General features: G+C 43.6%; 1 protein-coding gene across 2 annotated transcripts in view; it reads left to right on the top strand.

The window, feature by feature from the left end:
* Positions 1-23,221, top strand: part of MYO1F (myosin IF) — a gene marked incomplete at its 5' end in the record, with an annotated part of 85,880 nt that overhangs the window by 24,934 nt on the left and 37,725 nt on the right. Inside the window, 6 exons of one of the 2 annotated variants that reach the window (XM_083363221.1) lie at positions 5,087-5,224; positions 6,230-6,319; positions 7,201-7,295; positions 14,364-14,451; positions 16,966-17,055; positions 22,822-22,953. In XM_083363221.1, the coding sequence (XP_083219347.1) occupies positions 5,087-5,224; positions 6,230-6,319; positions 7,201-7,295; positions 14,364-14,451; positions 16,966-17,055; positions 22,822-22,953 (633 nt within the window). Of the gene's footprint in view, positions 1-5,086; positions 5,225-6,229; positions 6,320-7,200; positions 7,296-14,363; positions 14,452-16,426; positions 16,688-16,965; positions 17,056-22,821; positions 22,954-23,221 lie in introns of those variants that run through there. The other variant, XM_083363222.1, reaches the window with a different exon arrangement.

The following is a 23,221-nucleotide window of genomic DNA, read 5'->3' as shown; positions in this document are numbered from 1 at the left end:
TTTCCTTTAAATACTCTTGAGTTCCAGCAGAGCACAATATTTTCTCTGTATCCTGCTTCTGGTGGTTATTTCCATCTGCTGAGCGTACAGAATAATAGAGTTGGGAGGGACCTTGGAAATCTTCTAGTCCAACTTCCTGCTCAAGGAGGTGATCTTACATCGTTCTGGACAAATGGCTGTCCAACCATCTCTTCTTTAAAGTCTTCAGTGATGGAGGGCCCACAACTTTTGTAGGCAAGCTGTTCTACTGATTAATTATACTTATTGTCAGGAATTTTCTCCTTAGTTGTAGATTAGATCATTCCGTGATAAATTTCCATCCGTTGATTCTTGTCCTGCTTTGGAAAATAGGTTGACCCCTCTCCTTTGTGGCAGCGCCTCAAATATTGGAAGATGCTATCATGTGATCCCCTACTCCTCTTTATTAGACTAGACATATCCTGCAACCGTTCATCATATGTTTTAGCCTCTGGCCCCCTAATCATCCTTACTTACTCTTCTGTTTGCTCTTTCTAGAGTCTCTGTTTTGTATTGCTGTGACCAAAACTGGATAAAATATTCCAAGTGTGATCTTACCAAAACAGTACTAACTCTTTGCATGACCTCTGTCAGCTGCCACCTTATGCTTGCTGTGCTTGCTGTGACAAATTGCCATGCACTGTGGGGAGGGGGAATGAAGGTGGAGGGGGAGATGCTTGGGAAATAAAAAGTAGAGGCTGTACTTTCTTGAGATGCTGCCTCAAGGTCACCCAGCTGGAGGAAAGAGGAAGCTACATACCAAATTGTGCTTGTTATGTTATGTTATGAAAGCATCTTGCATGAACTTGATTGGTCACACTGGGATGGGCAATAAAAGATAGTAAAGGGAGGGAAAAGTAGAACTTAGGGATTTTGGCGCGTGATTCTCTGTTCTGGCTATGCAATACTGCAATACACTTGATCTCTAATAAAGCCATACCTTTCTCAACAAATGGAGCTAACGATCATTTCTATTTAGAGGTCGAAGTTGTAGGCAGGCTGACAACCTCTTTGTTGATGCAGCCTAGGACTGCACTGACTTTTTTGGCAGCTTGCTCCATTGTTTCTGTTTTCTTCCTGGAGGGCTGCTCCTTGTAAGGTTGGCAGGGTGGAATTGCCATTCACACCATGACATTGCAGGACACCTCTATTCTATTCTAGTTCTGTTTCTCTCAACTTCAGTAACTTTAAAATGTGTGGACTTTAACTTACAGAATTCTGAGAGTTGAAGTCCACACATTTTAAAATTGCTGAGGTTGAGAAACAATGTTCTAGAAGAAGAAGAGAACTGGGTAGGATGGAGGTATGGATGGTCAGATGTGCCTAAGAGAGGCTCAGAGTCCTAGCTAAGAAGACCTGCACCTATCAGGATAGGGTTAGAATTATATTTTGTGCTCAGGTAGGTAGTATTGATTAAATATATATACACTGTGGAATCAAGAGAACCCATTTATAACTTTTAAAGTTAGTTAATAAAATTCCATTCATTTCATTTCTTTGTTAACCCATTGCCTTCTCAATGGTGGCCCGTACCTTCTCAAACAATCTTCCCTCAAAACATGGTTGACTAAAAACTTCAGGCCTTTAGAAAGGCAATCAAGGCCTGGCTGTTTCCCCCACGTTTTGGGGGGGCAAGATGAGTAGAGGTCCAATTGGTTGAGTTACAGTATATTTTAAGACTTGCTACCATTTTATTCATGCACATGCTAGGTGCTGTTTTTCTTTGTGTCTGTTGTTAATTTTTGTACCCTGGTCAGAGTGATGTTGTTGGGTTGGGTTGTCCTATAAATGTAATACCTAAGCAAATGTGCTGCCCTATGCAACTATGTTAAATAAAAATAATGGGATTTCTTATTTGAAGAACAAAAAGGCAATAAGAAAAGGATAGCAACAACCTGGAGGATGAACAATATTTCTGCTGTTTCAGTTGCAAAACCTCCTTTCTTAGAACTGATAAATCCTCGGCCTTTTTAATCAACTGAAGTATGGTCACCTGCTGTAAAGCTTTTGGTTTTTCTTCAAGTACTGTAACAAGTTTGGCTATGTTGCAAGTTCAGAAGGAATTCACACACGCCACAAGCAATGTGTGTCACAGTTTCAGATTCTTGTCCCTATGTTTTTCCTCTTTTTTCTTCAGACATAATCAACAGAAACCTTATTTTTTGTTGGCTTGTTCTTGTCTCCGATTCTCATCTGTCAGGACCCATCCCAAACCACGTCTTAGGAAGACAAAAACTCTTGGAGTCATTTCTAGTCCAAAAGGAATCTTTACTAGGACATGCTTGGTTGTGGGAATACAAGACAGGACTTAGTATTGTTTTACAAATTGAAATTTTATAAAGGGTACCAAGTTCAACCCCCCTTCCCTCAACCCCATTTGGTCAGCCCCCATCCTTCTACTTCGTGTCAACCCTTTCGTAGGAAAAAAAAAGGAACTTCAAATTTTTATGGTTATTGCCTTCTTCCTCTCCCCCTCCCTTTTGATCCCCCCCCCAGTTCAAAAGGTTTCCTTGGTCTTTGAAATAACCTAAGGCAGGCTGAATCCACATATGCTCCTCCTTCCTCAGGAGATGGCAGAATCCGTATGGGGGGGGAATAATGTTTTAAACATACATTTATGAATGTGATATAAATGGATTCTGACACTCTTGACTTAGAAAATAGTGGGAGATTTCGCTTTAAACTCCTCCCTTCCCAAACTGTTAATTTTATTTATTTTGATTAAATTTATTTGCCACCCATCTCATCTACAGGCAATTCTAATCTGACCATGGTCATGTAACCATAGGGATAGCAAGAAAATTGGAGGAACATGATGAGTGAACCAGATTTAAGGCATTCTTTAGCAGTAGCAACACAAGTAGTCTTCAGCTTATGACCATTTGCTCAGTGACAGTTTGAAATTACAATGGCACTGAAAAAAGTGACATGAAACTGGTCCTTCACATCACAGCATTCCCATGGTTATGGCAAATGACCAGAATTCAAATGATTGGCAACTGGCATGTATTTATGGCAGTTGCAAGATCCTGCGGTCTCATAATCACCATTTGTAACATTCCCAGCTGGCTTCCAACAACAAAGTCAATGTGGAAAGCTGGATTCACATAATGACTCATTTAATGACCACAGTGATTTGCTTAACAAATGCTGCAAAAAATGGGTGAAATTCACTTAATGACTACATCACCTAACGATAAAAGTTCTGGTCCCAATTGTAGTCATGTCTACCCATATAGTCACTGCTTACTGAGCTGGAAGCTAACATCCAACCCCATTCAGTATGCAAATCACATCTTTCAGGACACACCCCTCATAATCAGCGGCTATTCAAGCAATGGCATTTTCACTCCCTCACATTACAGCATACAATCCTTCAGAATGACCCCTGGTCATTCTTTCTCCTACTGGACTCCAGAAGCAAACTCCTATGAGCTGTCCCTATTCAATCATTCAACTGGCCAATGTTAAAAAAAGCAAAGCAATTTAGAATAAGAATCAAAACTTATAGCAATCGCATCGTGAAAAACAAAGAATAGCATAGCAGAGCATAGCATAGCATAGCATAGCGTAGCGTAGCGTAGAGTAGAGTAGAGTAGAGTAGAGTAGAGTAGAGTAGAGTAGAATAGAATAGAATAGAATAGAATATGGAATAATAGAATAGAATAGAATATGGAATAATAATAGAATAGAATAGAATAGAATAGAATAGAATAGAATAGAATAGAATAGAATAGAATAGAATAGAATAGAATAGAATAACTTTATTGTCACTTTGAAAGTACACTAATTGGCATACGTTAAAATGAAATTTCATTGCATACAGCTCTCAAAGGGTCACCACCTCCGATATACACTACATAAATATGACAAAAATAAATATAAATAAATAAATAAATAAATAAATAAATAAATAAATAAATAAATAAATACAGAATTATGCATATACCCACATACATTATATGACACAGAAAAACAACACAATCTAGTTCGGGTTATGAATACATGTGCATGGCGAGAAAAGCGAATCTTGCGAATTTACTAGTTGGATGGCATAGGGAATAAAGCTATTACAGAATCGGGTAGTCCTGCTAGAAATACTTCAAAACCTCCTCCCAGAGGGAAGCAACAGAAACAGACCATAAAGTGGGTGCATGGGGTCTCTAACAATGCTTTGAGCTTTAAGCACATAGCACATAAGCAGCATCCTGAATACCAGGAAGTGAGCTTCCTATGATCTTCTCGGCTGTCCTTACCGATCTCTGTATGGACTTTCTATCTGAGGCACGGCTGCCACAAAACCAGACAATGATGCAGTTTGTTAAAATGCTCTCAATCGTGCCTCTATAAAAAGTGGACAGGACAGAAGGAGAAATATGTGCTCTCCTCATCCAATGCAGGAAATGCAAAATAAAAACTCTATTTCCAAAGTCTGAGGATTCACAAAGGTCTCCAGCTAGTGGTTAAAAGTGGAGAAATTTTACTACAAATGCAATTTTGGTTAAAAAGAACAAAAAATCTCTAAGGGATAAATTTTACAGGTAATCCTCACCTTATGACCACAATTGAGACCAAAATTGCCATTGCTAAGCAAGGCAGTTGCTCAGTGAGTCATGCCACACGTTATGACTTTTTTGGCATTGTTGTTAAGCGCATCACTGCAGTTGCTAAGTGAATCAGGTAGTCATTGACTTTACTTGTCAGAAGCTCTCTAGGAAGGTTCCAAGTGACAGTCCCAGGACCCCAGGATGCTGCAACCATCGTAACCATTTGCCAAGCCCCTGAAATTTGAACACATGACTGTGGGGGATGCTGCAACAGTCATAAGTGTGAGAATTGGTCATACGTCACTTTTTAGTGCTGTTGTAATTTCAATGGTCATTTAACGAATGGTTGTAAATTGTGGATTACCTGTACCTAATTCTTCTTCAACCAGGTGCCCTCCAGGTGTGTTGGCTATAACTCCATCAACTCTAGCCAGAGCAAAGAAAAGTGACTGATCACTAGTTTAATCCAGGGTTACTTTCTCATGGATAAAATCTTTCTTTTTTTGTCTTCTCTCTTAAAGGGCAGCAAGGAACGCTTTCATTGGCAAAGCCACAATGTCAAACAGAGCGGGGTGGATGACATGGTCTTGCTCTCCAAAATTAATGAAGATGCCATCGTTGAAAATCTGAAGAAACGTTACATGGATGATTATATTTTCGTATCCTTTTAGCCTTATTTTAAAAGGGGGGCAATGACAAGGGGGATATTGAAAGGACCTTGAGTATATTTTGATCAGAAAACGCCTTTTTGCAAATTAAACTATTGCTAGACCAGTACAGATAGTCCTCCATTTACAACTGTAATGGAGCCTGCCTTTTTATGACTATTGCTAAGGAAATGCCATGGTTGTTAAGTGAAACCATTGTTCAATGTGGCCGTTTTTGCTAAAAAGTGGAAGTAAATGTCAGTTTTCAGCAAAAACCTCATAATTAATGGGCACATGACTGTGGAACACTGTAAACAGCCATAAATGTGGGCTGGTTGCCAAGCAACTGAAATGCAATCATAAGACCATGGGATGGGGCAGCTGTTAGAACTTCAGAACTCAGTAATTTTTTTGGGGGGGGTATCATAACTTCAATCAGTCACTAAGCAACCGGTCATAAGTCAAGGACTACCTGTACAGATGTGGGCTAGGTTTTTTGCTCTGTGACAGAAACTACCAGCATACGTAAATTTATATCCACATATAAGTCTATATTTAGGAAAGAGTCTGTGGATTTCTTGCAGACTTAGCATTGATACCATAGGAGGAAGTAGAATGACACTCCAGAGCAGGGGTCTTCAAACTTGGCCCTTTTATGACTTGTGGACTTCAACTCCCAGAATTTCTCAGCCAGTGTGCCTGGCTGAGGAATTCTGGGAGTTGAAGTCCACAAGCCATAAAAGGGCCAAGTTTGAAGACCCCTGCTCCAGAGGGTTCCAAGGCAGGCATCATTGCATGTGTTAAATTTCATAATCCTTTGCATTTTTATCACAGTTTGAAAAAGCATACGAAGCCACTCTTGGGGGGGGGAAGCATTTCCACTTTTTAGGTGTACATTGTATGACCTGCAAGACATCAGCCAAGATGGCTGCAAATCTTTTCAGGTTTATGAGCCCTTACTCAAGAAATCATAGGCCATTTTTTCCCTCTTTCTGGACCTTAATAAGAATTGCTCAGACCTATATTGGACCAGTCCTTATATCTGTCAACCCCTTTAAGCAGATGCCCTACTTTACAGATCGAGAAATTGAACTCTACCAAGGAGCGGTGAGTCCATTTGATGAGAAAAAACAATATAAGAGCCAAGGAATCTGAACGATCCCATTCCTTGAATTTCTTACAATCTATTTTGTTATCCAGTTACATTTTTAATCCACCCAATAAAATGGATTATATAATGATATCACTCTTTCTACCAAAACCTTTGGGGAAGGCTGGTAAAAATAATGGTCTAATCTAAGATTTTGCAAATTGAAGCAAGAAATGTAGAAAAACTATTGCATTATATCAGGTTCCAGCTAGTATCTAGCAAATCAGGATGATATATTAAATTGACCCCAGAATTTTTTATTATTATTATTTTATTTTATGTCCCCTTAAATCCATGAGCTCAGATTAATTCATGTATCCATCAATCAGTTCAGCTCAGGACTGCCCCTGACCTGCGTTCATTCCGCCGGGACCTGAAGACTTGGCTCTTTGAGCTCTCTGGCCCAGGCTGAGAATTTTAACTGGGGTTTTATTTTCAGGGATAATTTAATCTTTTTAATTGTCTTTTAACTTTTGTATTTTGTATTGGTGTGATTTTAAAATGCCCTGTAAACCGCCCTGAGTCCTTTGGGAAAGGGCGGTATATAAATCTAATAAAGTTAAAATTAAAATTAAATTATTGCAATCACAGACCAGTACAAATCCATGTATGTAATCTGTTTATTTATTACCATACAATCTGTTTAATTAAACCCATTGTTCATGTGGTGTGGTAGGAATTTTCACCTTTGTTTGTTATTAGGCAGGAGTCAAAAAGTAAAAATCATGGACTACACTGTAAGCGTAAAGCCCCCTTTTTTTACATGTTAGAAGAGTAAAACGAAGACCATGGGTGAAAATATTAAGTCCTGACTGTGGACCTCTGACTTATATTCTAGGCTCAGTATGAGAATCCACCTCACATTTATGCACTCACAGACAACATGTACCGCAATATGCTCATTGATGGAGAAAACCAGTGTGTCATCATCAGGTAAACTTCGAACTGATGGAAGAGAATATTTGTAGCTCATGGTTGAGCTCATGTGGGGTCCTTAAGCGCTATCTGAGCTTGGTGGTTTTCTTGCAGACATTTCATTACCAAACTAGGTAACATTATCAGTGCTCAAAGGCAGCAGGGTGGCTTTCCCTGTCAGTGTTGGTGGGAATGTTCTTGGTGGTTTCTTAAATAGGCTGTTATTTACTGTTAGCTTGTTTATCTGCATTGGTAATTCCTTGACTGGGATATTGTTTCTTCTGGATTGTTGGTCTGATCTTAATCTCGATGTTAATCTCTGCTCACGTGGGTGGGTGTTGGTTGCTGGTGAAGAGGTGTGTTGATCTTTTTGTTTCCTCTTGGGATTTTTGACTGTCTCTTTTGAGTGGCAGGTAGATGTTGTTTATCTCTATAAAGAGAGATATAAACAATATCTGCATACTACTTGTCAGTAGGTGTGCAGAGGTCTCCTTGAACTACAAGAAGTTGCACAGACAATGAAGGGTACTGAGAGCAGTAATAGTCACACAGTAACCACAAGAGACACTGAGTTGTGATAAACAGAAAAATATTTTACTTTTAGGTTGAAAAACAAAGCATGATCAAAAATAAACAGTCCAGGTTATACACAATAATAACAGTCCAAGTAGTAATCCAAATAGAAAGTCTTCTTACCTGTCCAGAGGTCAAAAACACAGTCGTTCAGGTTTAACACAGTAGTAAACCAACAATAGCAGTATCAGAATAACTAACAGTGAAAAAAACAGTGAGAGCAGAGAGAGAGAAGCTACGTTCCTAGCTCCCTCTTATGGCCATGAGAACACTTACACACCCATCAGCCAATTAACATCTTAAAGACACAACATCATAGTTTATATATTTTCAACCCAACTAGATAGGCTATCACCATATGCCTAACACTAGTGTTGAAGGAATAGGGATGCGGTGGCTCAGTGGGTTAGGACGCTGAGCCTGTCGATCAGAAGGTCGGCAGTTTGGCAGGTCGAATCCCGAGTGCTGCATAACAAAGTGAGCGCCTGTTACTCGTCCCAGCTTCTGCCAACCTAGCAGTTTGAAAGCACGTAAAAATGCAAGTAGAAAAATAGGGACCACTACAGTGGGAAGGTAACAGTGTTCCGTGCGCCTTTGGCGGTCTAGTCATGCCAGCCACATGACCATGGAGACGTCCTCGGACAAGCGCTGGCTCTTCGGCTTTGAAACGGAGATGAGCACCGGCCCCTAGAGTTGGAAACGACTAGCACACATGTGCATGGGAACCTTTACTTTTACCTTACTGTTGAAGGAAAAGTCTTCATCAGGGTCCAGTCCAAGCCGGGAATAAATAACATGGCGACTGCTTTAGGAAGAAGGTTATAGTTTATTGAAGAAGAGAGCCAGGCAGAAAGATGGCTCTGGAAGAAAAAAAAAGAGCACCTGTAGTAGGGAGTGGGTTTTTATACCTTCCTGGACTTTTGTTTGGAGTTGTTCCTGTGTCTTGAACTTTCACCTGAGTCTGAGTGTGCTTTTCTGGTATTCTAATGGTGGTGGGTTAATCATATTATGTCCTGTCTTAGAGTTTGGGTGGGGGTATGTAGATTTAAAGGGTCTTTGTTTTCCTGATCTCTTCAGCTTTTAGCTGGAGGGCTCCAACCTTTCTGAAGGGATTATTACATCTGCATTTCTAAAAGCTAGTTTCTCCTGAGTTGTCTGGCTGGAGGGACAGTGTGGAGAAGTTTCTGCTTTTTTAAAAGATCTTCTTCCTTATTCCTTTGGGGAAATATATTCTGCCTTTTTTAATATTCCCCAAAATATTTATTTTCTCTGGATTGTTCCCACACTACTCAAAGAGCACCAAGGACCCCAAAAACTTCAGACTGCAGGGACCAGCAGCTAGGATGATGGATGCTGTGTCCAGGAAGGTCTAGACTGGGGAACAGACACATCTATGACTGGGGGTCAAAAAAGTCAAGAGGGCAATCAGAACTGTGCAACTGAAGCCCCTATGGTGGGTCTTCTTGAACTCCACTCTGCAAATGCCCCTGGACGATCCCATCTTTGCACTTAAAGTAGAAAGATCCTGAAACTTTTGAATCTATAAGCAAGAACCTCAGTCTGCTTGACCAGCAGATCAGGATGCTAAAGGCAGGGCTTTTCAACCAGTGGTACGGGTACCACCTGTGGTACATTGGTACCTGGCAGGTGGTACGCGACCATCCTAGAAAAGTGGTAGTGGGGAAGGGGAATGGCAGCATCGCACAAGCCTGAGCGAGAGATGGCTGGAGCTGCAGGGCTGTCAGGGCTCAGTGGAAGCACCAGGATCAGCGCCAGGCTCCAGCTGGAGCTTGGCACTGATCCTGGCACTTCTGCTGAGCCCAGAAGAAGCACCGATCAGCTGGAATGTTGCAGCATCTCCAGGCTCTTGTGATTTACATTCAGATGCTTGGCAACTGATTCATATTTATGATGGTCACAGTGTCCCAGGGTCATGTGAAGTGACCAAAACCTGCTGCAACCACCCAGCAGGTGGGGGAAATAAAAACCAGACACCCCCCACCCCACCCCCACTGCCAATCCTCAACAGAAATGCTCACAACAATGAAAACCTCAGACAGGAGGAAGAGCGCCGCCAGGCAGGCAGGCAGGTATCTTGCTCGGCTGTGGCTTGGGGGGGCACTTTTTCAGTGCCACTGTAACTTCGAACAGTCACTAAGCGAACTGTTGTAAGTTGAGGACTACCTGTACTACATCACTTTTTTCCTTTTTTTTTGGTCATCAGTTTTTTGACACCTTGCTAGGTGACTGGTGGTACTCGGATGTTGCCATATCCTAAAAGTGGTACAGTGGGTGAAAAGGTTGAAAAGCCCTGCTTTAATGCACAGCCGCCGCCACCCCTGCTGTCACTGAAAATTGCTGGCTATAGGAACCAGTTTTATTTTATTTATGTATTAAATTTATACAATAATAATAATAATAATGATGATGATGATGATGATGATGATGATAATGATAGTAATAATAATAATAATAATAATAATAATAATAATAAGAAGAAGAAGAAGAAGAAGAAGAAGAAGAAGAAGAAGAAGAAGAAGAAGAAGAAGAAGAAGAAGAAGAAGAAGAAGAAGAAGAAGAAGTTGGAAGGGACCTTGGAGGTCATCTAGTCCAACCCCCTGCTCAGGCAGGAAACCCTATACCATTTCAGACAAATGGCTGGCCAGTCTCTTCTTAAAAACCTCCAGTGTTCAAGCATTCACAGCTTCTGGAGGCAGGTTGTTCCACTGGTTTCTTCTAATTGTCAGGAGGTTTCTCCTTAGTTCTAGGTTGCTTCTCTCTTTGACTAGTTTCCATCCGTTGCTTCTTGTCCTGCTTTCAGGTGCTTTGGAGAATAGCTTGACTCCCTCTTCTTTGAGGCAGCCCCTGAGATATTGGAACACTGCTATCATGTCACCCCTCACCCTTCTCTTCATTAAACTACACATACCCAATTCCAGTAACTGTTCCCTATATGTTTTAGCCTCCAGTCCCCCAATCATCTTTGTTGCTCTTCTCTGGACTCTTTCTAGAGTCTCCACATCTTTTTTACATTGTGGTGACCAAAACTGGATGCAGTATTCCAGGTGTGGCCTTACCAAAGCATTGTAAAGTGGTATTAGTACTTCACGTGATCTGGATTCTATCCCTCTGTTAATGCAGCCTAGCACTGTGTTGGCTTTTTTGGCAGCTGCAGCACACTGCTGGCTCATATTGAAGTGATTGTCTACTAGGACTCCGAGATCCCTCTCACAGTTACTGCTATTGAGCAAGGTACCATCTATACTATACCTGTGCATTTGATTTTTCCTGTCTAAATGTAGAACCTTACTTTTTTCATTATTGAATTTCATCTTGTTAGATAGCACCCAGTGTTCAAGTCTGTCCAGATCCTCCTGTATCTTAAGCCTATCTTCTGGAGTATTGGCTATTCCTGCCAGCTTGGTGTCATCTGCAAATTTGATGAGTTCCCCATCTATCCCCTCATCCAAATCATTGATGAAGATGTTGAAGAGCACTGGGCCCAGAACAGAGCCCTGGGGCACCCCACTACACACTTCCTTCCATGTAGATGCAGTTCCATTGAGAACAACACGCTGAGTACGGCCTGTCAGCCAGTTATGAATCCATCTGGTAGTGCTGCTATCTAACCCACATTTTTCTATCTTATCTAGTAGTAGGTACAGCTGTCCATCTCACTAAAAGTGACTCAGGGAGGAATACAGGTAGTCCTCAACTTACAACCTTTTGATTACTGACTGTTCAAAGGGACAATGGCACTGAAAAAGTGTCTTGCAAGCAATCCTTGCACTTATGACCTTCGCAGCATCCCCAAGATCACATGGTCAAAATTTGGGCACAACTGGAATGCATTTGTGATGGTTGCAGTGTCCCAGGATCATGTGATCTCCATTTGTGCCCTTTCCAGCTGGCTTCTGACAAGCAAAAGTGAGTGGAGGAAGCTAGATTTGCTTAACAAACCGCATGATTCGCTTAAGAACTGTGGCAAAAAGGTCACAAAGTAGGACGTGACTCGCTTAACAAGTGCCTTGCTTAGCAACAGAAATTCTGGGCTCAGTTGTGGTCATAAGTACAATGTTTGGCAATGCCTTTTGAACAAAAGGAGATCAAGGCCTTTGAAATTTCCATCCTTTCCCTTTAATTTCATTGCACTGTATAAAAATGGGAAAAAAAAGAACTAGGAGAATTCAGTGTTTGCTTTCTGCTACTTGCAAATCAGCTCCCCCACATCCTCTGTCTACAAGGGTTGCTGCTGCAAGGATCTCCAGCTGAAGTTTATTAGTAGCAGCAAAAGGGTGTATATTGCTCAACATTGGAAAAAAAATCAGTAGTGTTATGTATGCAGGCACCTGCATAGCAACAGCCACCAGGGGGCGTTGGCCTGAACGGTTTTGGCGGGAAACCCAGTTTCAGCGGGAAACCTAGGCCCAACCCCATTGGCTGTCCGCTTACCTGGCTAGGTGTTTAAGGAGGCCAGGTAACCCTCATCCCTCAGTACGCTACCCCCCTTCCAATAAAGAGCTGATCTCGTACTCCGGCTGGCGTCTCTTCCTTGCGTCGGACCCACTACACAATAAGTAGAATGTCCTTCAGAATTTTTTTTAAAAAAACCACCTCAAAACCCTGCAGGAATTTGTGCTTTTTTGTGGTTAACTTACTTTACAGAAAGCAAGGGGCTTTTTTCCCCCCCTCCTTTTTTCATGAAAAATATTGCAGTGATATCTATTGTGATTTTGTGAGACTTTTCTCTCAGTTATAAATATATATAATTAAAAAAACATGGTAGACGATTAAAAGATTCAATTACAATACTAAGCAGAAGCAGCATGAATGTCATCTAGATGGGCTTTTCCCTCTATTCAAAATTCTGTAGTTTCATTACATGCCAAACAAGCTTTATGGGTGGGAATGCAAAAAAGAAAAAAAAATGCTGGACCTTTTAGCCCATAAAAAATTACCTAATAAACTGGATAAACAAATAAAGCTTTGGATTTTAGACAGTGAAAGAAAAGCTGTCCTTAGCACAGGGTGCAAACTCTTGTCTCCTTTGTTTAGTTAATCTTCCCCACTGCAATCATGATGAGATCATTGCAAAAGAGTGATTGCAGGATATGGGGCAATTCTCCTCTCTCTGCAGACTGCAAAGCTCTGTAAATAAGCCTTGCATTGTCCTTAGCAATAAGAGCCCAAAAGCGAAGCCTTTCTTGGAAATTCAGGAGTAAAAAAAGTGCTCTTTCTACTGGCATCTTCAATGCAAACTTTTCCTGCACCCATCTGCATCTATCATCATCCTTTTGGCCAACCAGGTGGGCTCCACTGTCTTTCCAATGCTTCACCCCGGCTTCCCTCTGAGCAAAATGGGGTCCCGGTGGGCAGCAAGTGCTCTGGAAAACTTGACAAGCAGTGGGTTAGGATTGCAGGGAGCCCATTGCCTAAAGCAGGGGTTTTGTTCTGCTTAACGACAAAGCCATCTGAATCAGTGCTGAAGGCATCAGAAACTATTTAAGTTTTCTTGAATAAATTGATCCAAATACAGGCAGCCCTTGATTAACGACCACAATTGGGACAGGAATTTTGGTCATTAAGTGATACAGTTATAAAGCAAGTCATCACGTGACCGGATCTGATTTTATGACCATTTTTACCGTGGTTGTTAAGCAAATCATGTGATTGTTAAATGAAGCACACAGTCATTAAACGAATCCGGTTTTTCCCATTGACTTGGCTTGGCAGAAACAAATTGGGAAGGTCACAAAACACAGTCATGTGGCTGCAGGACACTGCAACTCTTGCAAAGACAAGGTAGTTGCCAAGTGCCCAAATCGTGGTCATGTGATTAAGTGGAGGGGTGCAACAGTCATAACTCTGAGGAAAGGTTATGTCACTTTTTTCAGGACTGTTGTAACTTTGAACTGTTGTTAAATGAATAGTTGTAAGGTGAGGACTACCTGTATTCCATTATTTCTTCTTGCTGTTAAGCAGCTTGCCTGCCTGCCTATCCACTCCTTCCTTCCTTCCTTCCTTCCTTCCTTCCTTCCTTCCTTCCTTCCTTCCTTCCTTCCTTCCTTCCTTCCTTCCTTCCTACCATCCATCTACAAAGCCACCGGGGTATGCCTGATGATGCAGTTGAGTGTTTCATTCATTTTGTGTGAAAAGGTTGTGGGTTAAGCACAAATAGGTCTATTTTGGAGGTCTTTTAATGCAAAAAACGGTGGAGGTCCCACCAGCTATTTGGATTTTAGCAGCAGGATCTAAAGATGTTCTTGGAAGCAACAGAGTCTTGAGGACCTTTCAGGATATCAAAAGAGGTGGAGCTAATCTAATTTCAGGCAGAAGGATGTTCCATAAGTGGGAGCAACAGCAGAGAAGGCACCAAAGGAAGGTCCCTAGCTGATGGGTACCCATAGCATCCCTTCTCTGCCAGACCTAATGGGGCATTTAGGCTCCTGTTCTCTCTGCTTTCTAAATTCATCCTGTTTCACCATTTTACAGCATGTGTGTGTGTATTTTTAGTGGTGAAAGTGGCGCTGGGAAAACAGTGGCTGCAAAATACATCATGGGATACATTTCCAAGGTGTCGGGAGGAGGCAAAAAGGTGCAGGTAAGTGTCAAGAACAATGGACTTGCATTCTCCTCCCTTCCTTCTTCCAATTCTGTGTTGTTGTTATCTTACTTTTCACTTTCACTTCATTGTGCAGGAAGAACAAAATCTGATTCTTTTTATTTCAGAAGTCACGTATGTACAACAAGATTTGCAAGTGCCGCCAATCTCTCTGATGTGTTGGATCCAGTGCTTTTTTTGTAAAAGAAAAAGGTGCCGGAACTCACACATGTCATACAACCCGCCTTGCCTACCCTACAAGGTTCCATCCAAAAAAGGTGCCGGAACTCCGTTCTGAGTGTTCTATGAGAAAAAAAAGCCCTGGTTGGATCTGTTACTCCCAGAATTCCTAGTCTACCCAGGAATTCTGGGAATCACCGACAGATCGGAAAGACATAAGGCTGGTATAGGGCAAGCCATTGGACATTTATAATTCCAAACCTAGAAACATAACAATTGAACTTGGAAGACCAGGACTGGAAGACTGAGGGGTGATCTGGAAAAGGGTCTTAGGATAATGAGTCCCTCCATCCTTGCAGGACCACCTGGAGGGGAGGTGAAAATGTATAAGATGGCAGGTACGGCATCACAACTGAAACTGTGTCCCTTCAGTTGCCATACCTACCATCCTGCAGATTCAGATAGTCTTGCTTTGTTGGTAGATATTAATTTCCTATAACCCTGCAAGTTTATGCCAGTTTTTTAAATGCTTTATATATATATATTTATTTTATCGTTTATCGCTATTTATATCCCTTTATAAATAATAAAGGGCTACAAAGGACCAAAGGTGACTAACATATCCTACACACCTTCTTCCTCCTATTTTCCCCACAACAACAACCCTGTGAGGTGGGTTGGGCAGAGAGAGAGGGACTGGCACAAAGTCACCCAGCTGTTTTTCATGACTAAAGCAGGACTTGAACTGACGATCTTCCGCTTTCTAGCCTACTACCTTAAGCACTGACTACACCAAACTGGCTCTATTATTATTCAACACTGGAAGTTTTTTAAAAAAGACTGGACAGCCATTTGTCCGAAATGGTATAGGGTTTCCTGCCTGAGCAAGGGAGGTGTTGGGCTAGATGACCTTCAAGGTCCTTTCCAACTTTATTATTATTATTATTATTATTATTATTATTATTATTATTATTATTATTATACATTTCTTTATTACATAAAGTCTTGCAGTAGTGCTTTTCACCACAAAATACAGGTAATCCTTGACTTACAACCACAACTGAACTCACAATTTTTCTTGTAATTCAAGTCATCATGCCACTGGACTCAATTTTATTACTGTTTTATAACAATCATGAAGCAAATTGTGCTGTCATAAGTGCAGATCAGACTCATCCAGTTGTTTTTTTTTTTGCAAACCACGATCCAGCAGGGTACTGCAATTGTTCATAAATGTTCGTAAACGTTTCGCTGCTCATCCAAGAAGCTTCTTCAGCTCTGACTGGACGGTGGGGAATGGAAGGATTTATATTCCTTGCAGACTTTCCTTCCATTCCCCACCATCCAAGTCGGAGCTGAAGAATTTTCTTGGATGAGAAGCGAAATGTCTTCAAAAAGAAACAAGAAAGTCCAGTTGCCTCTTGAAAAAGCACCTTTGGGACAACTGTGACCTGTTGTGACTGAGAAACTCCACAGACATTTAACGGTGGGGGAATGGCATGGCAATCACAACTTCAAGGACAGATTGTGAATCACTTTTTTGTAATTTTGAATGGTCATTAAGTAACCGGTCATAAGTCGAGGACTACCTGTATTGAAATGGCCCTTATTAAACTTGAGATACCATTAAAAGTCTAATCAGGCAACTCAAACGGAGGCTTCTTGAGGAAAGAGTGCTTTATTTGATCAAGTAAAACAGCTGGGTGACAAACAATCTGGAACGCTGGCAGAGTTATGTCCAGAAGTGCCACACCTTGGAAAATTAGTAGCATTACTTTATAAACTTTGTTAGCCAATGAAAATCAGACAACAGAGCCATTATAAGGAAGGCATCAATCATTCCTGTACACTCCCTTTTTCCCTCCTTCAGTACATCCCATCCATGTACATGTTTTCCCACACTTGCATGAATTTTATCCCTGATGCAAACGCGGATTACAAAAGCGAGATAGCAATAGTTAGGCCCAGTGCTTTTTTTGTAAAAGAAAAAGGTGCCGGAACTCACACATGTCATACAACCCGCCTTGCCTACCCTACAAGGTTCCATCCAAAAAAGGTGCCGGAACTCCGTTCTGAGCGTTCTATGAGAAAAAAAGTCCTGGTTAGGCCAATTTCTTTTTGTTCCAGTTACAGGACCCTTCAATTAAAAATACAGCAACTGTGGCAATGCAATCAAAGCATAGATGTCTCACGTAAAAAAAACAAAAACAGGCAGAGCTTCAATTGCACCATTGCAGCACCAACCACTGAGGCCAACCCCCTTTTAGATAACCATGATTCTGTTCCTACTGGTTCTATCTGACCTCCACACAATGTTTCTTTGCCTTTTTTTAGCATGTCAAAGACATCATTCTCCAGTCCAATCCATTACTTGAAGCTTTTGGCAACGCCAAGACCGTGAGAAATAATAACTCCAGCCGATTTGTAAGTCTTTGAAGCAAGTTATTTGGGCCGAAGAGACGTTCCTGATATCGATATAGGAAATAGCAGGCTGGTGTATGGGGAGTGACGTATGTTGCTGAGGCAAAAATGGCAAAAAAGAAAACAAAAGAAAATGTATATATGTATAGAATACATATATACATATGAATTATGTATAGAATACATACCGTATATACTTGAGTATAAGCCGACTCGAGTATAAGCCGAGACCCCCAATTTCACCCCCAAAAACTGGAAAAAGTTGGTGACTCGAGTATAAGCCGATCCGCTGTTCTGCAAGCCTCCGCCGCCGGCAGAGGCTGGATCCACGCTCTGCAAGCCTCTGCCGCCAGCAGAGGCTCAATCCGCCATTTTGCAAGCCTGAATACACAGGAATACCCTGTGTGGCCACGGCTCTCGGGGAAGCCCTGGCTGTCCGCTTCCTCGCTCCACGCTGCCATTCGGGGCCCGCGCGTTCCCCGGGCAAATCGCGGCGCCCAGCAGGCGAGGAAACACGCCCGCTCCAGTCGTCCCCCCTTCCCACAGTAGACGCAAAGCAAGTGACCGCCCGGAGCTTACCGAGGACTTGCTTCGGTGCTTCCAGGATCGCGCGCACCTCTCCCAAGCCGCCGCCGTCCGGAGACCTGCCGAAGTTTGGGGAGGTTTGGGGAGGTGCGCGCGCACCTCCCCAAACCTCCCCAAACGTCGGCAGGTCTCCGGACCTCCGTGCCCTGCCTGCCTGCTTCTTTCCGCTGCAGAACGAAGCAGCCTGCCTGCTTCTTTCCGCTGCGGAACGAAGCAGCCTGAACGAAGCAGGCTGCTTCTTTCCGCTGCGGAGAGAAGCAGCCTTCTTTCCGCAGCGGAAAGAAGCAGCCTGCTTCGTTCAGGCTGCTTCGTTCCGCAGCGGAAAGAAGCAGGCAGGCTGCTTCGTTCCGCAGCGGAAAGAAGCAGGCAGGCTGCTTCTTTCCGCAGCGGAAAGAAGCAGCCTTCTTTCCGCAGCGGAAAGAAGCAGCCTGCTTCGTTCAGGCTGCTTCGTTCCGCAGCGGAAAGAAGCAGGCAGGCTGCTTCGTTCCGCAGCGGAAAGAAGCAGCCTTCTTTCCGCAGCGGAAAGAAGCAGCCTGCTTCGTTCAGGCTGCTTCGTTCCGCAGCGGAAAGAAGCAGGCAGGCTGCTTCGTTCCGCAGCGGAAAGAAGCAGCCTGCTTCGTTCAGGCTGCTTCGTTCCGCAGCGGAAAGAAGCAGGCAGGCTGCTTCGTTCCGCAGCGGAAAGAAGCAGCCTTCTTTCCGCAGCGGAAAGAAGCAGCCTGCTTCATTCAGGCTGCTTCGTTCCGCAGCGGAAAGAAGCAGGCAGGCTGCTTCGTTCCGCAGCGGAAAGAAGCAGGCAGGCTGCTTCGTTCCGCAGCGGAAAGAAGCAGGCAGGCTGCTTCTTTCCGCTGCGGAAAGAAGCAGCCTTCTTTCCGCAGCGGAAAGAAGCAGCCTGCTTCGTTCAGGCTGCTTCGTTCCGCAGCGGAAAGAAGCAGGCAGGCTGCTTCGTTCCGCAGCGGAAAGAAGCAGGCAGGCTGCTTCGTTCCACAGCGGAAAGAAGCAGGCAGGCTGCTTCGTTCCGCAGCGGAAAGAAGCAGCCTTCTTTCCGCAGCGGAAAGAAGCAGCCTGCTTCGTTCAGGCTGCTTCGTTCCACAGCGGAAAGAAGCAGGCAGGCTGCTTCGTTCCGCAGCGGAAAGAAGCAGCCTTCTTTCCGCAGCGGAAAGAAGCAGCCTGCTTCGTTCAGGCTGCTTCGTTCCGCAGCGGAAAGAAGCAGGCAGGCTGCTTCGTTCCGCAGCGGAAAGAAGCAGGCAGGCTGCTTCGTTCCGCAGCGGAAAGAAGCAGGCAGGCTGCTTCGTTCCGCAGCGGAAAGAAGCAGCCTTCTTTCCACAGCGGAAAGAAGCAGCCTGCTTCGTTCAGGCTGCTTCGTTCCGCAGCGGAAAGAAGCAGGCAGGCTGCTTCGTTCCGCAGCGGAAAGAAGCAGCCTTCTTTCCGCAGCGGAAAGAAGCAGCCTGCTTCGTTCAGGCTGCTTCGTTCCGCAGCGGAAAGAAGCAGGCAGGCTGCTTCTTTCCGCTGCGGAACGAAGCAGCCTGCCTGCTTCTTTCCGCTGCGGAACGAAGCAGCCTGCCTGCTTCGTTCAGGCTGCTTCGTTCCGCAGCGGAAAGAAGCAGGCAGGCTGCTTCTTTCCGCTGCGGAACGAAGCAGCCTGCCTGCTTCTTTCCGCTGCGGAACGAAGCAGCCTGCCTGCTTCTTTCCGCTGCGGAACGAAGCAGCCTGCTTCGTTCAGGCTGCTTCGTTCCGCAGCGGAAAGAAGCAGGCAGGCTGCTTCTTTCCGCTGCGGAAAGAAGCAGCCTTCTTTCCGCAGCGGAAAGAAGCAGCCTGCTTCGTTCAGGCTGCTTCATTCCACAGCGGAAAGAAGCAGGCAGGCTGCTTCGTTCCGCAGCGGAAAGAAGCAGGCAGGCTGCTTCGTTCCGCAGCGGAAAGAAGCAGGCAGGCTGCTTCTTTCCGCTGCGGAAAGAAGCAGGCAGGCAGGGCGCGGAGGTCCGGAGACCTGCCGACGTTTGGGGAGGTTTGCGCGCGCACCTCCCCAAACTTCGGCAGGTCTACGGACGGCGGTGGCTTGGGAGAGGTGCGCGCGATTCCGGAAGCACCAAAGCCTCGGCCGCGCACAAGTCCTCGGTAAGTTTTTTTTTGTTGACTGGAGTATAAGCCGAAGTGGAATTTTTCAGCCCAAAAAGTGGGCTGAAAAATTCGGCTTATACTCAAGTATATACGGTAATTCAACAGAATTGTGGAAGTTGAAGTCCACATATCTTAAAGTTGCCGAGGTTGAGAAACGCTGCTTTATAGTGTTCAAAAAGACGGTGAAAGAGGGTGCAGGGTTTTTATCAAATGGAAATTTATTTATTTATGGGATATATATAACTTCCCATTTCACACAAGTGACACTGGGCAGGTTACAGGATAAAACACACATCAATCCAGCAGATTGGGCATGCTGCATATCCTGCCAACCAAAGAGTGTTGAAAAGTGGGAACTAGATGTTCTGTCCCAGTCTACGTGAATCCTTGTTAACTCACAAGGACAAACCCCTCTTCCAACAAGTAGGCTGGAAATGCAGGAAAAAACAACCCCCCTTTTAATATTATTTACAGACCCAAAATGTCCCAAAAGCAAAGACAAAGAAAACACAATTCAAATGGAGAATTGTTCACAGGCAAGGCAATCAGAACATGATCCTTGAGTCCTTTGCAAACGGTTGCCTTCAGCAACCAGCACCGCCCACACCTTCTCTTTTTATTATGCAGCTCCAAGGCATGGCTTCTCAATGCTTTCTCCTTCGCCGTTGGAGTCACCCCATTGCCTCCCTCTGTTCTGCACTTGTTTGTCTGTCGTTGTTTGCAAGCGTCTATGATGTCTTCCAGCTGTGAGTCCTCAGAGTCTGACTCAGCTTCCCAGCACAGCTGGGTCTCAGCCTGAGGACAAGTGGAAGGGCCAGGCTCTTCATCAGATTGTAAGTCCTGAAGCTCATCAGAGCCTTCCTCCAACTGATGGTTCTCCAGGCCCCTCCTCCTCCTCCTCCTCTGATTCCCGACTCAACTGCCGGGTCCACTGGCTGGCACAGAATCACAACACTAGAAGTCAGGCCTTCTCTGTTGTGGCCCCTGCTCTGTGGAATATTCTCCTCCCGGAGATTAAGACGGCCCCAACCCTGTTGGCCTTTTGTAGGGCTTTAAAAACTTGGCTATGGTGAGTGGTAAGAAGTCAGTACTGCAGGCTAACTCACTGCTTACTGCCAGGAATTTGATTCTCACTGGCTCAAGGTTAACTCAGCCTTCCATCCTTCTGAGGTTGGTAAAATGAGGATCCAGATTGTTGGGGCAATAGGCTGACTCTAAATCACTTAGAGAGGGCTGTAAAGCACTGTGAAGTGGTATATAAGTCTAATGCTATTGCTATGTAGACATGCCTGGGCCTCAGAATGTGTTAAGTCAAGATATAAAACTGAGAACACAATGGCACGATCTGTCTGTAAGGTCCACTAGTATTCACATTCAGTTCAAACATTTGCCCATTAAATAAAACCTTTGAGATGGTAGTGGGCAAAAATGGAACAAGGCTTATCTTTTTGTGTGATTTCATGAAATTTCAGACACGCAAAAAAAGACCTTTTACAGTAAATGGGGATCTGCAGTTAGCGACAATAAGGAACATGTCATTGTGCCCATGATGTGACATTCTTCAATACAGGTAGTCTTCACCTAACTTCATTCTAAGTTACAAACAGTCCTGAAAAAAGTGACTTAGGACTGTTTTTTACACTTACAACTGTTGCAGCATCCTAACAACAACAACAACAATAATAATAGTTGGAAGGGACCTTGGAGGTCATCTAGTCCAGAGGTCCCCAACCCCCGGTCCGTGGACCAGTACCAGGCCACGGCATGCCAGCAACCGGCCCACACAAACAAGCAAAGCCGCATCCATGGGATGCAGGCAGCACACAAAACCAGGCCACAGAACCAGTTCCTGGTGCCCAAAAGGTTGGGGACCTCTGATCTAGTCCAACCTCCTGCTGTGTGATCAAAATTCAGACATTTGGCAACTGGTTCATATTTATGACGGTTACAGTGTCCCAAGGCCACATAATCACCTTTTGTGACCTTCTGACAAAGTCATTAGGGAAGTTAGGTTCACTTTACAACTGTGTTGCTAACTTAATAACTGCAGTGATTAGTTAACAGCTGTGACAAGAAAGGTCATAAAATGGGACAAAATAGCTCACCCCCAACAAAATAGCTCACCCCCAACATTGCCCCCAGATTGTTGGGGGCAATAAGCTGACTTTGTAATAATGCCGCTGGGGGGGGGGGCGAAAGCCCTAATAAGCAGGCATATACATAGAATGAAGGCTATTGCTAAGCACATTGATTTGTGCTTAGATTGTAAGCCGCCCTGAGTCTTTGGAGAAGGGCGGGATATAAATCGGATTTTAAAAAAAAATCTCATTAACAAATATATCAATATAAAGTTTCCTACCTTAGCAGGGGGTTGGACTAGAAGGCCTTCTAGGCCCCTTGCAACTCTGTTATTCTGTTAAAAAATCTTGGGGTGCTTAGTTTTAGATCCTCCCGTTTAGGATTTGTTTAATATACCCTCACTCACAGTGGAGGTTGAAATGTTTTCTGTATGCACATGCACACTCTTGAGAGTGGGAATTGGACCTGAGCAAAGACAAGAAACAAGTTGTATAACTCTAGTAGTGAGGACATTTATTTACAGGAAATATGTAATACGGCTAGGCCAGGGGTAGGCAACCTCGGCTCTTTTATGACTCATGGACTTCAACTCCCAGAATTCCTGACCCAGCTATGCTGACTCAGGAATTCTGGGAGTTGAAGTCCATGAGTCATAAAAAAGCCGAGGTTGCCTACCCCTGCTAGGCTATACCTAGCAACTATATGTGCTCTGTGTCAGGAGAAAATAAGTAGAAGGAAGTGGTTTCAGATTTCCAGTCTCTTAGACCAGTGTTTTTCAGCCAAGGCAACTTTAAGATATCTGGACTTCAACTCCCAGAATTCCCAAGCCAGCATGTTGCCAAGTTTGAGAAACACTGTCTTAAACAAAGAGCAGGTAAAGCAAGGAAATCCTTAACTTTGAACCTACATCCTGCTGCCCCCTTGTGGTCAGCAGGTCATGAGATGCTGAAGAACACCATTGGATTTGCAACCTCCACTGTCTCATACCAGGGGAAATACTTTGAGATCCAGTTCAGTCGTGGTGGTGAGCCTGATGGAGGAAAGATCTCCAATTTCTTGCTGGAAAAATCCCGGGTAGTGAGCCAAAATGAGAGTGAAAGGAACTTCCACATTTATTATCAGGTAATTGGAAAAATCACAGATATATATATATGGCCATTGGCACAAAATACTTGTGCAACCCAATCTGTATGTTGGGGGGGGGGGGGTGACCTATGCTGGTATTACTGATTTAAGACCAGCAATACATTTGGGAGTTGTTTATTTATTTTAAAGATTGTTCACGGTATATTTTTTATGTATGTCAGTGCTTTGTCCATTTTTTTCCTTATAATTAGTAAAGTAAAATTTTGGAGAAAAATGATGTTGGGCTTCTGATTGATTTGTTAAC

This window comes from Vipera ursinii (genome assembly GCF_947247035.1).
Source record: "Vipera ursinii genome assembly, chromosome: 1".
NCBI classification, from domain to species: Eukaryota; Metazoa; Chordata; class Lepidosauria; order Squamata; family Viperidae; genus Vipera; species Vipera ursinii.
The sequence above is the reverse complement of the archived record's forward strand: the minus strand, read 5'-3'. Positions and strand labels throughout refer to the sequence as shown.